General features: G+C 56.2%; 2 protein-coding genes across 2 annotated transcripts; one reads left to right on the top strand and one right to left on the bottom strand.

Annotated features, from left to right (window-relative positions):
• Positions 1–2001: 2001 nt before the first annotated feature.
• VOLCADRAFT_83707 (uncharacterized protein) lies at positions 2002–6354 on the bottom strand. The gene is made up of 7 exons (XM_002956581.1): positions 6039–6354; positions 5667–5798; positions 4896–5040; positions 4579–4712; positions 3420–3581; positions 2977–3138; positions 2002–2552 (listed from the first exon to the last, which is right to left on the bottom strand). The coding sequence occupies exons 1-7, from the start codon at positions 6192–6194 to the stop codon at positions 2424–2426; spliced, it is 1020 nt and encodes a 339-aa protein (XP_002956627.1). The 5' UTR covers positions 6195–6354; the 3' UTR covers positions 2002–2423.
• A 502-nt stretch (positions 6355–6856) lies between these two features.
• VOLCADRAFT_97649 (uncharacterized protein) lies at positions 6857–12036 on the top strand (the record flags this gene model as incomplete). Its single annotated transcript, XM_002956623.1, has 7 exons — positions 6857–6887; positions 7405–8621; positions 9381–9536; positions 10134–10235; positions 10655–10864; positions 11183–11461; positions 11881–12036. 7 exons carry the CDS (start codon positions 6857–6859, stop codon positions 12034–12036), a joined length of 2151 nt encoding a protein of 716 aa, XP_002956669.1.
• Positions 12037–13750: the final 1714 nt, after the last annotated feature.

Below are 13750 nucleotides of genomic sequence, written 5' to 3'. Positions count from 1 at the left end.
TGTCGGGGACACGGCATGGGCGGAACCGTGCTACCCCGGCGGACCTACCTGCTTTTACGCGAGTGGCATCCCGGATTTGGAGCAGTTGCAGGCTGTACGCGAGGTCATGGGGTTTGAAGGACTGATGGACGATCAGGATTACGACGGACTCGGAATCCGGAATTGCCAGGATCAAGTTTGCAATTTCTTTGGTGCCCAGCTTGGGGCGCTCTGCAGAACCGAAGGGCTGCTCGTGATGAACGGCCGGTTGAGAGGGGACCTCGAAGGCCGCCGAACTTTCCCTAAGGGGGAGGCAGGCGGTAGTATGATCGATTTGCTCATAGGTACTCCGCGTGTATTTCAGCAGTAAGCCACCTTTCTGTGGGTAGGAAACCTGATTGAGCTGGATGGCTGGGAGCTGACCGATCACCAACCCTTGACGCTCGTTCTTAATATTACCGAGGGTGATGAATGCGGGCGTAGGGCGGGTAAGGGCCGGAAAGATGCACCGAAGGTTGGCAATGAGCGAGTGTTCATCCTCCTCTATGCTGATGACTTTAGTCTCCTGGCAACGACACCGGATCGCATGGCGGAGCTGCTCAAAATAGCGGACATGTTCTGGGATGATTTTGGGAGGCGGCTAAATGTGTCGCAATGTAAACGCCTCGTTTTTGCGAGTGACAGCGACACAAGGAGTGCTGTTCAAGTATCGTGTAGTGAGCTCAGGCTGGGTGGTGAGGCCGTACCCGCTAAGGAGGGTGCGCGATATCTGGGTTTAATGTACGGGCCAGAACTGCTCTTTCGTGCCTGCCGCCACCAGTTGTACGACACTGCTAGGGCAGCTACGTTCGCGCTGAGTACAAAATTGGATAAGCTAAAGTTGTTCGCTCCGGATGTGAAGATGAGGTGTTTTGGTAAGCGGGTACGAGTAATACTGTTGTACGGTTGTCAAGTGTGGGGCCCGTTTATGTTAGCTGAAGTCTTGGACAGGCTCAGGAGGCAGAGTGATGCGAGTAAACTTGCGGAGGGGCCCTTCGAGGCATGTCTGAAGGATGGAGCGTTGCAGCTCCAGGTATCGTTCATGCGGCAAAGTGGTGGAAGCTGCCAGGCCAGCGTACCGCCTCCTGTTCGCTGAACTGTCACGGCGACCCCTACAGTACCACGTTTTCTAGCAAATTGTGAGGGTTTAGAACCGTGTCGTTTACAGCGAGGGGGCTGTGGCACACCAAGTTTTGCGACAGGAGATCGCAGAGGCCCTCTCCAACCCCGAAGGGTGCGGATGGGGGTCACGAGTCCTCCGTTTTCTGAGTAGTCTGGGGCACGACGTATGGAAAGAGGCCCCGCAAGGGCTACGTGAGGCAGATGAACGAGTGGAATGGCTTGTGAATAGGCCATTGCCGGACGGTGTAATATCGGAGTTCAAGGATCGGTTGATGAGCAGTAGTTGGAAGCTTATGCATCTAGATGTCCAGGCAGACGTGTACCTGTCAGACGATAAGCAACCGGGAATCCACATGGCTAAATATAAGCATTAGCGAATTGTAAGCTTAAGCAGTATGCTTTGCTGTTGGGCGTCGGCGGCGAAAAGAGCACGCAAGGGACGGTGTTATGTACCTAGGGAGGAGCGGGTATGCCCCTGCAGCTGCACTGGTAGCCTGATTGAAGATGAGGAGCACGTCTTGTTGGGCTGTCCGAAATCAAATCTGATATGGGTTTCCCATCTTTGCGCATATGAAGGACAATATGAAGCGGGAACCTGAACGCCTGGCGAAGATGCTTGAACGTATTCTATCGTTCCCTTTGGCCGTTAGTCTCCTTTATCACTTGCTTAGTGCGAGGTAGGATGGTGCTTATATGCGGTCTGGCAGCCCTTAAGCCCTCGACTCGTATTGGGCGGTTTGCAGGTAAGGGGTGCGCACCCCCACGGCCATGTCACACACACACACACACACACACGAAACAAGGGGCTTTCCCCAGGAGTCGCTCCTTGAAATCCCTGGGTAAATGCCGTTCCTACAGCTTCGGCTTGATCACAGTTACAATCCCAGGCAAAGCCGTTGTAACCCTTACCACCGCATCACACACAGCAGCCCTTCGCTGCCCTGTTATATAGCCATCAGCTCAGACAGCATCTCCGGCCTCCTCACCTACCCCCTGACCAGTATTTTTCCCTAACAGGATTAACGGGTTCCCCTCCATGCGCCGTGCAGCATCAGGGGCAGATGCACCTTGTGGGCGAGCACGGATAAAGCAGTACCCTTCTCCTCCTCCCGATCCTCCTCTGCAATCGCAGTCACGGCCGCAGATGATGCAACACCACATATCACTTCGACCCTAAGGACGTTCCAAGGAATACGGGGGAAAAAGGGCGCGGCCCTCCCCTAAACCCTTGCCGCGCTTTTCCCCTTTCATTTGTATTCACTTCTTTCCCCTTGGTCCCCATCTTAGCCGGTGATCATGGTGCCCACACCCTCGTCCGTAAGCAGCTCCATTAAAATAGAGTGCTTAGCCCGCCCATCAATAATGTGCGAGGCCTTGACGCCTTGAGACAAGCAACGGATGCAGCATTCGATCTGCAGCAAGCAGCGGCGAAGGTGCATGTGTTCGTACGTGTGATTTTTCTCTTCGGCAAGAGCACGGCAACGGCAGGGCTCTATAGTCATTAACTCTCGTAGAGAGTTAATGAGATTAGGAAATGAGACGAGAGAGCGAACAGCTTAAGGAGAAACGAAAGGTGAAGCGCGGGGGAAAACGAGGCATTTCTCCTTCAGCCAAGAGAGGGAGAGACAGGGAGAGAGATCAGAGACGGGCGGCAGGGAGAGACAGGAGACGCAGCACACACCACTGGTCGTCAGGATAAGCTGCTTTCCTCAACTACGAGTTGTTAAAGGAAAAGCGATGAAGTAAACAAGTTACACAATGTATATCTACACATGCTCGCATGTACAGGAGCTGCAGGTTGAGATGGAAGTTCTAGGGCAATACACGCTTTTTTACCTTGGGAATCATGCCACCCGCGATGATGCCGTCTGCTATCAGCTCCCGACATTGCCGAATGTCCAGCGACTGAATCTTGGTGGACAGGTCGTTCTTGTCGCGCAACACTCCCGGCACGTCGGTCATCAGCACCAGCTTCTCCGCCTTGAGTGCCGCAGCGATCTACGCAGCAAATAGCAGTAACACGAAGTGAAGACGAAGTCAACAGTAATGGGAACGTTTACATGTCTAACGCAGCACGCGCACCGCCACTACGAAGGTAGCCTGTGATTCATCAACAAACAGCGGCACCGCCACAGCTAACGGCCACCACGGTCACCACGGTCGCAGCGGACTGACTCCTCTGAAGCAGCTTTCCCGCCGATTTACACACAGCGCAATGTGCACCGCCAGGCTCCCTGACCCGCCCTGAACACCGCGGGGCCCCCTACCACAAATCTTACCTCGCCGGCGGCCGTGTCTGCGTTGATGTTGAGCGCCTGGCCGGCGGTATCCGTGGCGATGGTGGCCACCACGGGAATGTAGCTGTCATTGCCGAGCACGTTGAGGATGGTGGGGTCAACCTTGGTCACTTCACCCACGTAGCCGATGTCCAGCTCAACCATCTGCGCGGCCAGGGCCCCGAGGGGTGGAAAGGCGGACCACGGGCGCAGATGGGCGCCAGGGTTTAGACAGATGTGTTTTAGTACTGCACGGGCAAAAAGAAACCCCAGCATGACAACCAAAACGAGATTTTGTTGGCGCGCATCAGCTATCAGGCAAAGATCCGACGTAGTGATGTGTACTCGCGGTGGTTTGTCGCGGGTTAAAGAAGATGCGCGGATGTGCATACGGAGAGGGGTTGGTTCAATGCATGGTCAAAAAGCTTCGACTCAGACCCAGACCGTCAAACGGGACCCCAAAAATGAGATCCGTGTTGTGCGTGAGCGTGTGGAAGCTGCATGCCGGTGTGGCAAAGGGGTATACAGCGTGTTGGGTGCGCTGGTATGAACGTAAGTGGCCACCACTCCATAGCGCTGTGCTGCTCAGCTCCCTACGCCACCTGCGCTGGGCTCATATGAATCCCCTTCGGAGGTGGAGTTGCCGCAACCACACCCACCCACGGTGCAACGCCAACGCACGCAAACACGCACACACGGGTGGGGTAACCACACTAGGTTTGACAATACGACAGCGAAACCCTCATCAGAATCGAACGCAGACACGCGCGTTCACGCAGGATTGGAGAGGAGACCGGGCCAGGTCAGGGTCATTCAGTTAGCTCCCGCCACTCAACAAAACGCACGGCACGTACTGACACATCGCAAAACTGGAGGTGGGTAGATAGCAGTGATGCTGCAGGCTGCACGATGACGCCGGTGTGCCGTGCACATGCCATGAATGCTCAGTAAACCGTCCAGTGATTTAGGCGATGCGTTTTTATAACCTGAGCCGCGGCGAGGGAAATGCCGATGGTGGTACACGAGCAACTTTACCGAAGCAAGCTCCGTATTCCAGCGACGTGTCAGAATTTTCCAACAAAACTGTACACGTAGCTTGGAACGCAACGCGTAGGTGTTCCAGAGGAAAGGAATGCAGCAACGGGCTCCAACCAACACCCACCTGTCGTGCCCGCAGCAGCTGCCCATCCTTGCCCGTGAGGCCCACTGCCTTGCCGCCCGCCTGCTGAATCAGCGACACCAGCGACTTGTTCACACGGCCACCCAAAACCATCTCCACAATCTCCATCGTTGCGGCTGTGGTGGCCGTAGCAGGGCGGGAGAGGTGGAGGCAAAGGGTGAAAAGGCGGCAGCCGAGGATGCATGTCGTCAGCAGCAGACTCTCAGGAGGTCGTCGGACACCCGGTCACGAAAGGAACATGGGGGCCCGCCGCGCGCTAATCCCGGTTCCCACTCGGCCCCCAAATGCGTCCCTCTCACCGTCCGTCACACGCAGGCCGTTTTTGAAGACCGCCTGGATGCCAACCTTGGCCAGCCAGGAGTTGATCTCCGGGCCGCCGCCATGTACAAGCACGCAGCGGATGCCAACGCACGAGAGCAGCACCAAGTCCGTGATGACGCCGGCCTGTGCGATGAGTGCGGCGGGACAAGGGGAGGGAAGGGAGGGGGGAGGAGCTATATAAATGAGGGCGAGAAGCTTGCAGTCAGTCGTGCTGAAAAGAAGTGATGTGATGAGTGAGGAAATGCAGACTGACAACCAACCAGCAGCACCGCGTCGATACGTCAATACGGTTTCAGGACTGTTTCCATGATTTGCCAGGGCCAGCGTAAAGGGAGGAGCAGCGGCCGGAATTGCGGTCGGGCATTCGCATATACGTGTGAAGCGTAAATACTCGTGGGCTTTGGTGTTTCTATGGAGGAAGGAGGAAGCGGGTGCAATGGCATGGGCGATCCGGATGTGTCGCAGCCGGTACCGCAGCCCATGGTGCTGTCTGTCATTGCAGCCTTGGGGGGAGTAAGAAGGGTAGGTATGTGATGGGTGGACCCGAGAGACACAATTGGCTCCAGGGCACTGGACTCGGCATAGCTAGACGCCTCATGGGCTTCCGGTGACGTTACGGGCAGCGCAGTGCAAATATCTAACCTTGCGCTGGTGCGTAATCCTTGACTGCAAGCCCCTTTTTCGTGGGAATTTAAAAAGTATTGCCGAACTACATCCTGCTAATTCCAAAGCCTGACCCCTGGTCTTACCTTAAGGGTTGGGTCCTTCATAGCCGCACCACCGTACTTGACGACAACGGTCTTCCCACGGAACCTTTGGAGGTACGGCAGCGCCTCCGACAGAATTGTGACGCGATCCAGATTTGTAAGCTGCTTCCTCAGCTGCGATCAGGATGCCACATATCGGCTGTATCAATTGATTTTAACTGTCATGCGGTGCAGCGCATTCAGGACATTTTTGAAATCCACCGCCAGCGTGAGTCATTAGGCCATCTAATATCTGAACAATACAATTCAATAACGCACAGCATTGGTCCCAGTCGCCAATAAATCCTTTGGACCACCTAACCTCAAGTCATGCCGGAATCGGACACACCGCAAGCAAAGATAAAAGGAACTAACCTCCGCTTCTTCAGCAGTAGCCGCTGCCATAGCATGGATGCCGACATGCTTGCGTCCTGGCCTAGCAAGCCGCACAGGCGCCGCTGAGCAGGGGCGAGCTGCGATAGAGCGGCGAGTTACGTTAGGGCTTCCTGTCTTTGTAGCCAGGAGAGCCATTATTAATTAATTGTCGGAGGCGCTACTATTTCACCCTGACCGGCTAGCACGCCGATGGCTTTAGGTTTATAGGCAAGGGGTGGGGAACGATCAGATAGCGTGTCGGAAAACAGTGCTGCCACCGCTTGGAGCTCACAGCGCGACCACGCGAAACACAGGCCGGTCCCTAGCCATCAAGCCAAGAAGCTGGTATCAGGAAGATGGAAAACACGTGAAGTCCTTCGTACGAGTACGGCGGCAAGCTCCGAAGGATTGCTAAACTTTTGGTCTGGCCTTCCCTAACAGATTACCGCATGCAATCCTGTGATTTCTGTGCACGACGAATATACGTTCGTAAGGCTCTGTCATTTTGTCTTAGATGCAGCATGCAAAATTTAGTCTGTGCATTGGCTTTGTTGGGAAAGCGAAGGGGAAATGGATTTCACACCTAGAGAAGCACCACATCTTAAGCATTGCTATATTCACATTTCTTATTACCTACTGTAACTCGCTGCGCAAACTTGTTGCTTGAGAACTGTCTGTAGTTACTGTGTGGCGCGCTGCTTGCAAAAGGCATCGAGCTATTGTTATTGCATAGTATAATAGTCCAGTACTGCCTGCGCATAGAAACCCTTACGAGATCGGTTGCGCAGCAGAGTGATGGCGGAACGACAAGCTCAGGGATGCCTCTGTTTTTTCCTCAGAAGCCGGAAGGTAGGCTCATACTCGTGCTGGGCACACTCTTGAACAACAGCTCCTAACCAATTGCTTTCCGGCCCTTCGCCTCCCGCTGATCGCAAGACTGAGAAAGCTGAGCCAGGCGGAGGCCTAGTTGCTGCGGACGACACCTCACGCCACGAAAGCGAGGGGGGGAACAGACGTCATACATCCGGGCCACCCCCAGTTATGAAATCCCAGCAGCCCGCCCAGGTCAAATCACCCATACCCACGCCGGACAGCCGTCCGCCCTTAGGTCCCCTTCAGGACAGCGCTTTGACCAGCATCATCGAACCTGCTGCAACACCAACACCAGTACCAGCACCGCAGCCAGCTGCGTCTTTGCAATTACCCTCTGACCCTCAGTCCGCTACCCCAGCCCGCTCGCTCGCTCCCACCGGCTCCGCTTCCGCCCCATCCCCCTCGTTCTCCTCGAGCCCCACTCCCCCTTCCGTGGCACCCGCGCCAGCAAGCCCTGCAACCGACGCAGGTGCCGCTGTCGCTTGCGTTCCAGGTCCCCTACAGGACGCGACGAGCCCCACCGCCGGCACCACCGCCTCAAACACCAATTGCAACGGCGAGGACAAGGAAGAGGCTGACAATCCCGTCTGCACCCTCTGCGCCCTATCCACCACCTCACACGCCTCCACCGCATACTTCAGCGCCGGGGGTTGGTCGCAATTCGGCGAGGACGGCGAGTGGCTGGGAGGCCGCCCGCCGTCCGCGCTCCTCATGTCTGGGGCCCACGGGGATCTCCTCCCCTCCGTGGACCTCCCTCCGCCACCTGCGGGGATAAACCACCACCTGCAACGCCACCCGCACCCCCACCAGGTTCACCAGCACTCGACGGCACCGTCGCCCGCGGTCCTCAATAACGGTGCTATTGCAGGCAGCTCAGAGGGGATGCAGCACGGCGACGCGTTAGGGGCCCTCCTCGGCACGGAGTCCTTGGCAGCGCAACACCACCACCACCACCCAGCTATGTCCACCACCACAACCTCCACCACTGCAAGCACTATCGCCGGGCAGGAATGTCATGAACGGGGGCGAACCCGGGGGCAGCATCCGCCGCCGCCAGCACCATTGCCGTTGCCACTGCAACAAGACTACCTCCAGCAGATCCAGCAAAAGCACCAGTCACAGCATTCGAGCACGCCACCGTCCGGCAGCGCCGTGCAGCCCGCAGCCACCACCCTGATGGTCGCAGCGGTGCAGGAGCAAGCCACCACTACCTCTCCTGCAAGTCCTCAGAACTGCCGGGACCAGGACACGGGCGATAACGTCAAAAATGGCAATGAAGAACGCATCCATCACCACCAGCATCACCACCAGATGGGCTGCCTGAGCTGCTGCAGCGGCGACGTCAATGACAGCATCATGCCCGCTGTCGCCGCGACGGCTGCTCTTTTCCACGGCGACGACAAAGCTGGCGCCGACTTAGCTGTCAGTGCTAGGGGCACTGACAACTTCGATGCAGAAGTCCCTCCAGGCATTGCAGCAGCTCGAGAAGACGTCGCGGGCAGCGGTGTCCACGGTCATGTGGACCCCGTGTTGAATTTGGTTTCGGAGCTGTACGCGGCGCAGGGTCGGCCTTGCTGTGCCTGCCAGGTGTTGTTGCGGTACTGCAAGGCGCAGGGGATGGCGCCGGAGAGTCTGCGAGAGGAGCTGCGTGCCAGGGAGCTCCCGAATGCAGAAGCACTGACCAAGGTCTGGGGATGGGGCCCTTCGGAGGTGGAGTGGGGGAATTCGGAAGATGGCAGCTGGGACCGTAGGAGAGATAGGGGTTTGAGCTCGACAAGCAGTAAACCCAGAACACGCGAGGTGATGTGTTAAAAGTGTGCGGATAGGGTTTCACGGCACGTCAGGAAAGGAATAAGGAGTGAGTGTATGCAGCCTTCCTACGTGCCGCTAAGGACTCCGAGGCGAGTTCAGATACAAGAACATAGACAATAAAACAACAAGCAGCACTGACTGCTAAACGTCCTCCAAATAAAGGAGGCGCGCGACATAACCACCGACAAAGATGCCTGAACCAGAGCGCGTGTGTGCTTGAGAGAAGAGTGGACACACGGAAGATGTTCAGCGGTGGCCGCGGCCCCGTTCACCACTTCGAAATGTCATTTGGGGAGCAGAGCAGAGGAGCAGCAACGGCGGCGCTCCCGATATTTGACTCACAACAGGATCTCCAGCTCTATGCAGCAGAAAGACAGGTGCCTAAACGTTTGTTGAGAGAATAGAACCAGTAGGTGTAGGTCACAGAAAGGTAGGGATGAGGAGATGTCCAGAGAGCGCCGACATTATGTAATGCCCGTATCATGTGCCATGCCCGCGTGTGTTTTTCCCCCGCCCCGCCCCGCCCCGCCTCCTCTCGCATCCCCACCCGTTAGACGTCGATGCTGGGCTCGTTGCTTTATGCACCGGCATCAGCACCATCGTGTGGATCCCCTCTTCCCCACACCACCACACCACTACAACTACTGCCATCCGCAGGTGGCGCAGGGTATCTCTGACTGCCTATCTGATCTGGCCAGTGATCAGGGCTGGCAGCTTGTACGGAATGACGACCTACAGTTGCTGTACAAGCCGCTGCCGAGTCAGGGTGTGCATGCGTTCCGGGGGAGATTTGTCGTGGACGCGCCCTTGGAGGTGAGGGATATCGATTTGTGTGTTTGTGTGTATGCATGTATGTGTTGTGTCTTGGGTTGGGAAGGTGAGGGACTGAAGGGAAAAAAGGGGAGGAAGGATGATGGTGATGAACTGGTGATACAAAAAGAGGCTGCGGGCCAACTGTCTCTTGACGTCAAAACCATTCTCCACTGCGGGAGGAATGGACGGAGGGGGAGCTGGGGTAACTGGAGGAAGGGGGTACTGGAAAGGGGAGTCCACGGGTTGGGAAGGCCGAGGTGAGGCCGAGCGTTGCAGTGGGGTGGACTGGGTCTTCTGGTGGTGTTGGGGTTGATTCTAAGATGCGGCGGCTCCTCCGTGGTTTCGGCGCGCGTGTTTTGCCTGCACCTCTTTATCCCTTTGACGGAGCGATCTCCCTCCCTGTCCTTGGCAACTCCCTCTCTCGCCTCCTCTGCATCGTCTACCAACGCCCCTCTCCTCTATCTTTGGACGTCGGCACCTGTTTTCCCTTCTTGACTTGGGTTATGCTTGTCTCCTACCCCTACCCCCTGGACAGTTGACCCTAAGCTTTTCACATCATCGTGATCCCCCTTCATCCCCCTTCATCCCCCTGGGCAGCACATGATGGCCCTGCTGCGGGAGGTGGACCTGTGCCCCACCTGGAACAAGTACTGCTCATCGGCTTACGTACTGAGGGAGCTGAGCCCAGCGGACATCCTGGTGAGGGTACAGGAAGGCGCTGAAAGAGCCCATCTGGAGCCCCGTCCCCTCTCGAGCGTCCTTCCCGGCTGCGACTGCGGCTGCCGCTGCAACTGCGACTGCCGGCGGTCCTCTTGGTCGCATCTGCATCCCCTCCCTCCTCTCCCGCTCCGTCTTTCCCCCGCTTTCCTTCAATCGTCTGTGCTTCGTCGTATCCCCCTCTACCCCTCTCTCTCCAGGCAGGCTTGATGCTTCGGATCCCTATGGCAGTTGGTGCTTTGGAGTTATCTGCAGTTGGTTTCTTTTTAACTTGTGTGTGTGTGTGTGTAAGTGTGCGTCTTTTACACCTCCTGGAGTTGCGTTTCCCTGAAAAGGTGTAACCTGGGGCCCATACGAGCCCTTGCGGACCCCCTCGTCTCCTTCACCCTTACTCCCCTCAGGCATATATGTCCCTGTGGGTGCCCTGGCCCCTCAACGACGTGGGCTTCATGGTGGAGGCCCAGGGGGCGGACCTGTTTGAGGAGGAGGGCCGACTGGTCGTTTGCTTCAAGTCACCAGAAAGGCAACAGGCAACAGGCAACAGCTCCATCTCCACCGGCACTGCCGCCACTGCCACGACCACCGCCGCCAGCGCTGCCAGCACTCCTGGGGTGAGGACGGAGGTGGCCACAGCACAGGGCAAAGGTTCCGGAGCTCCGGGTATTCGGTGCCTCCCCATTTCGCGGGTGCTCGTACCCTCACCGCTTTCAACCCTCTTCCCACCAACCGCCTGGTTTGTTGTATGTATTGGCGCTTGGTAATTTCGTATCCTCGCGTTCTTTGTAACATGCTTGGTTAAGGTCAGTGTTTCGCTGACAGACGGAAGCCATCCTGGCTTACCCTGGCTCACTCCCGCCCACTGCCCTGCATACTTTCCCGGCTCTGCCCCCCGAAACTGTTCCGTGATGGCGTTGCCGCTGGTCCCGCAGCGAGGCGGCAGTCCGCACCCTACATCGTCCTCCCCGCCACCTCCACCTCCACTCCTACCGCCACTTCCTCCGGGCGCGGAGCGGCACCGGCGCATCCGCCTGCTGGCGCGCTCCTGCATGGTCTTCGAGCCGCTGCCCCCCAGGGTGCCCGGGGGGCAGCCCCGCACGCGGTGTGCCGCACAGGTGTACGTGGATCCAGGAATACGCCTCGTGCCGCCCTTCATCATCTCCTTTGTGCTCAAGGTGCTGAGCCCGGTTATGTACGCGGCGGTGCTCAAGGTACGGCGGTAATGGTACTGCAACGGTAATATTGCTATGGCAGTACGGCAAAGGTAATGTACGGCGTAGACAGCTGGTGCCAGAAAGGCTGACGTGGCAAGCTTGTGACGGTTGTTCGCGGTACTGAGCGCGTAAGACGATGAAGGAGCAGAAGTCCCCAAATAATGTGCATGACTCGCATCAGTTGAAGCTCCTTGAAAAGCTAAGAATTAGGAGATCTAGTCCGAGCGCAGTGCTTTATTTGTAGGCTATGCAAGTTATTTTTGTTGGATACGCGCCAAAACGGAATGTTCCCGGTTATTATTATATTACCCCGAACAGGCGGTGTCCACCTGACCACCTGCTTGCAGCATTTCATGCTTAACATGTTCCTAAGGCACACGGGTCCTGTCCCATGTGTGCTTTTATGCTTGTCGCAGGTGATGGCGACGGCGTTCAAGTCCCCCAACAATCCCCTGCCGAAGAGAATCCAAGAGCGCGCGTACCTGTACGGCCTTGTACAGCGCCGTGCAGAGGCCTATTTGCGGTCCAAGTCGGCCGCAGCATTGGGCAAACAGGCGGATGGGGTGCATTGAAGGGAGCAGCAGCAGCAGCAGCAGCAGCAGCAGGAGGAGGAGGAGAAGGGGAGAACACGTCACCGAACACGTCACCGATTGCAGCAATCTGAGGATCCAACGGCTCGTGCGATGCTGCAGCTGAATGACTCTCTTTTTGTCTTGGAAGCAGGAGAGACTGGACTGCGTGTCAAGGGGGAACCGAACTGCGAGGCAGGAGGGGCTCGAGGAGGCGGCTCCCGGGTGCCACTGTGGGGTTGTCATGATTACACGCGTGTGTGTGGGTGGGTGGGTGGGTGTCGTGTCTCCTATTTTATAAATTCAACATGTATGCATGTATGTATGTAAAACTGTAGTATCCTTAGCGCATCACGGGATTCTTGACATCCTCCGATCGGTACTTCTCAGAAGCGATATAACAATTGGTGTATGCATGTATTGCGTGTATAATGTATGTATGTATGCATGCATTGCGTGGCGAATTAGCATCCGGGTTGGCGCTGGGTTGGGTAGCGGTATTTTTTTCCTTTCTTGCACGAGTGACTACCCACGATTGGTTCAGTCGGGGCAACGCAGCCATGTCGGCCCATGCCGTACTGGGTGGGTCGCCGTATATTCAGGGCGCCGTATTTCAGGTGCTTTTCAGGTGCTCCCTCGCGGGGTGGGAGACGCGGACATACCACACAAGAAAGCATCGAAATAATGTTTGTGTGTGTGTGTGTGTGTGTGTGTGTGTGTGTGTGTGTGTGTGTGTGTGTGTGTGTGTGTGTGTGTGTGTGTGTGTGTGTGTGTGTCTTTGTGCGTCGGAGAAGGAAGCGTCGCTCTTTCATGTTTTATCGAAGGCAAAGTGTACCCGGATGTGTTAAATGATGACTAAAAGGTGTGTAGGAAGAGGGTTCCAAATCATTTTCCTCCTCCCCACTTCTTTGAGTGTTGGCGGTGTTGTGTTAGGCGGCTGGTTGACACAACTCTCGCGCATGATGACGGCGAAAGCTGTTCAAATGAATGAATGAATGAACATTATAATAGACAAAAACCTGAGGATTGTCAGTGCTAAACCTATTAGACAAAACGCGGGTGTTGGGTGTTTTTTGTTTCTCGATGGCAATGTTGTTTTCTCTTCACCATGACGGCTGACAGTAAAACTGATCTACTGCGGGCCACGCACGCACGCAGGCTAAGGAATGTATGGGCATATTCGCACATCGGATGGAGAAAATCAAGAGTGTGTGCGTGTGTGTGTGCTGAAATGTCTAAGATACGGGCAAAAACTGACGAGGATGGCGTACCTGTATACACGTGTACATATGTATGTATGTGTAGGGAAGCACTTGAATGGTGTGCCGTACAGAAGCCCCGAGATGTCGCACTGGTGGCTGGTGTTTGGAGGTTGATACCGGCCGGTATGTAAGGAATGGCCAGGTGGGCAAGTGGGCTGTACCCCACTAACAGGTGGGTGGTGGCATTTCATTTGCCTGGGTTTCCAGACACGGACGGCTAGAGGTCAACTGTTCGGCTTCGGATACCCCCCACTTGCGTGGAATACATATTAGTACTCTGAGGCTCAACCAGACAGAGAGGAGTTTCGGGTGTCATGTTACAGAGAGGGGGAACCCAGGCTGCACACCGTGGGAAGCGCAAGGTGGTGTGGCGGCAGACGGATGCACAAATGGACTCCTCCGACCGAAGCCCTCCCTGATGTGGAGGACACGTCACCACATACACACATGTGGGC

This window comes from Volvox carteri, assembly GCF_000143455.1.
Source record: "Volvox carteri f. nagariensis unplaced genomic scaffold VOLCAscaffold_63, whole genome shotgun sequence".
Taxonomy (NCBI): Eukaryota; Viridiplantae; Chlorophyta; class Chlorophyceae; order Chlamydomonadales; family Volvocaceae; genus Volvox; species Volvox carteri.
The sequence above is the reverse complement of the archived record's forward strand: the minus strand, read 5'-3'. Positions and strand labels throughout refer to the sequence as shown.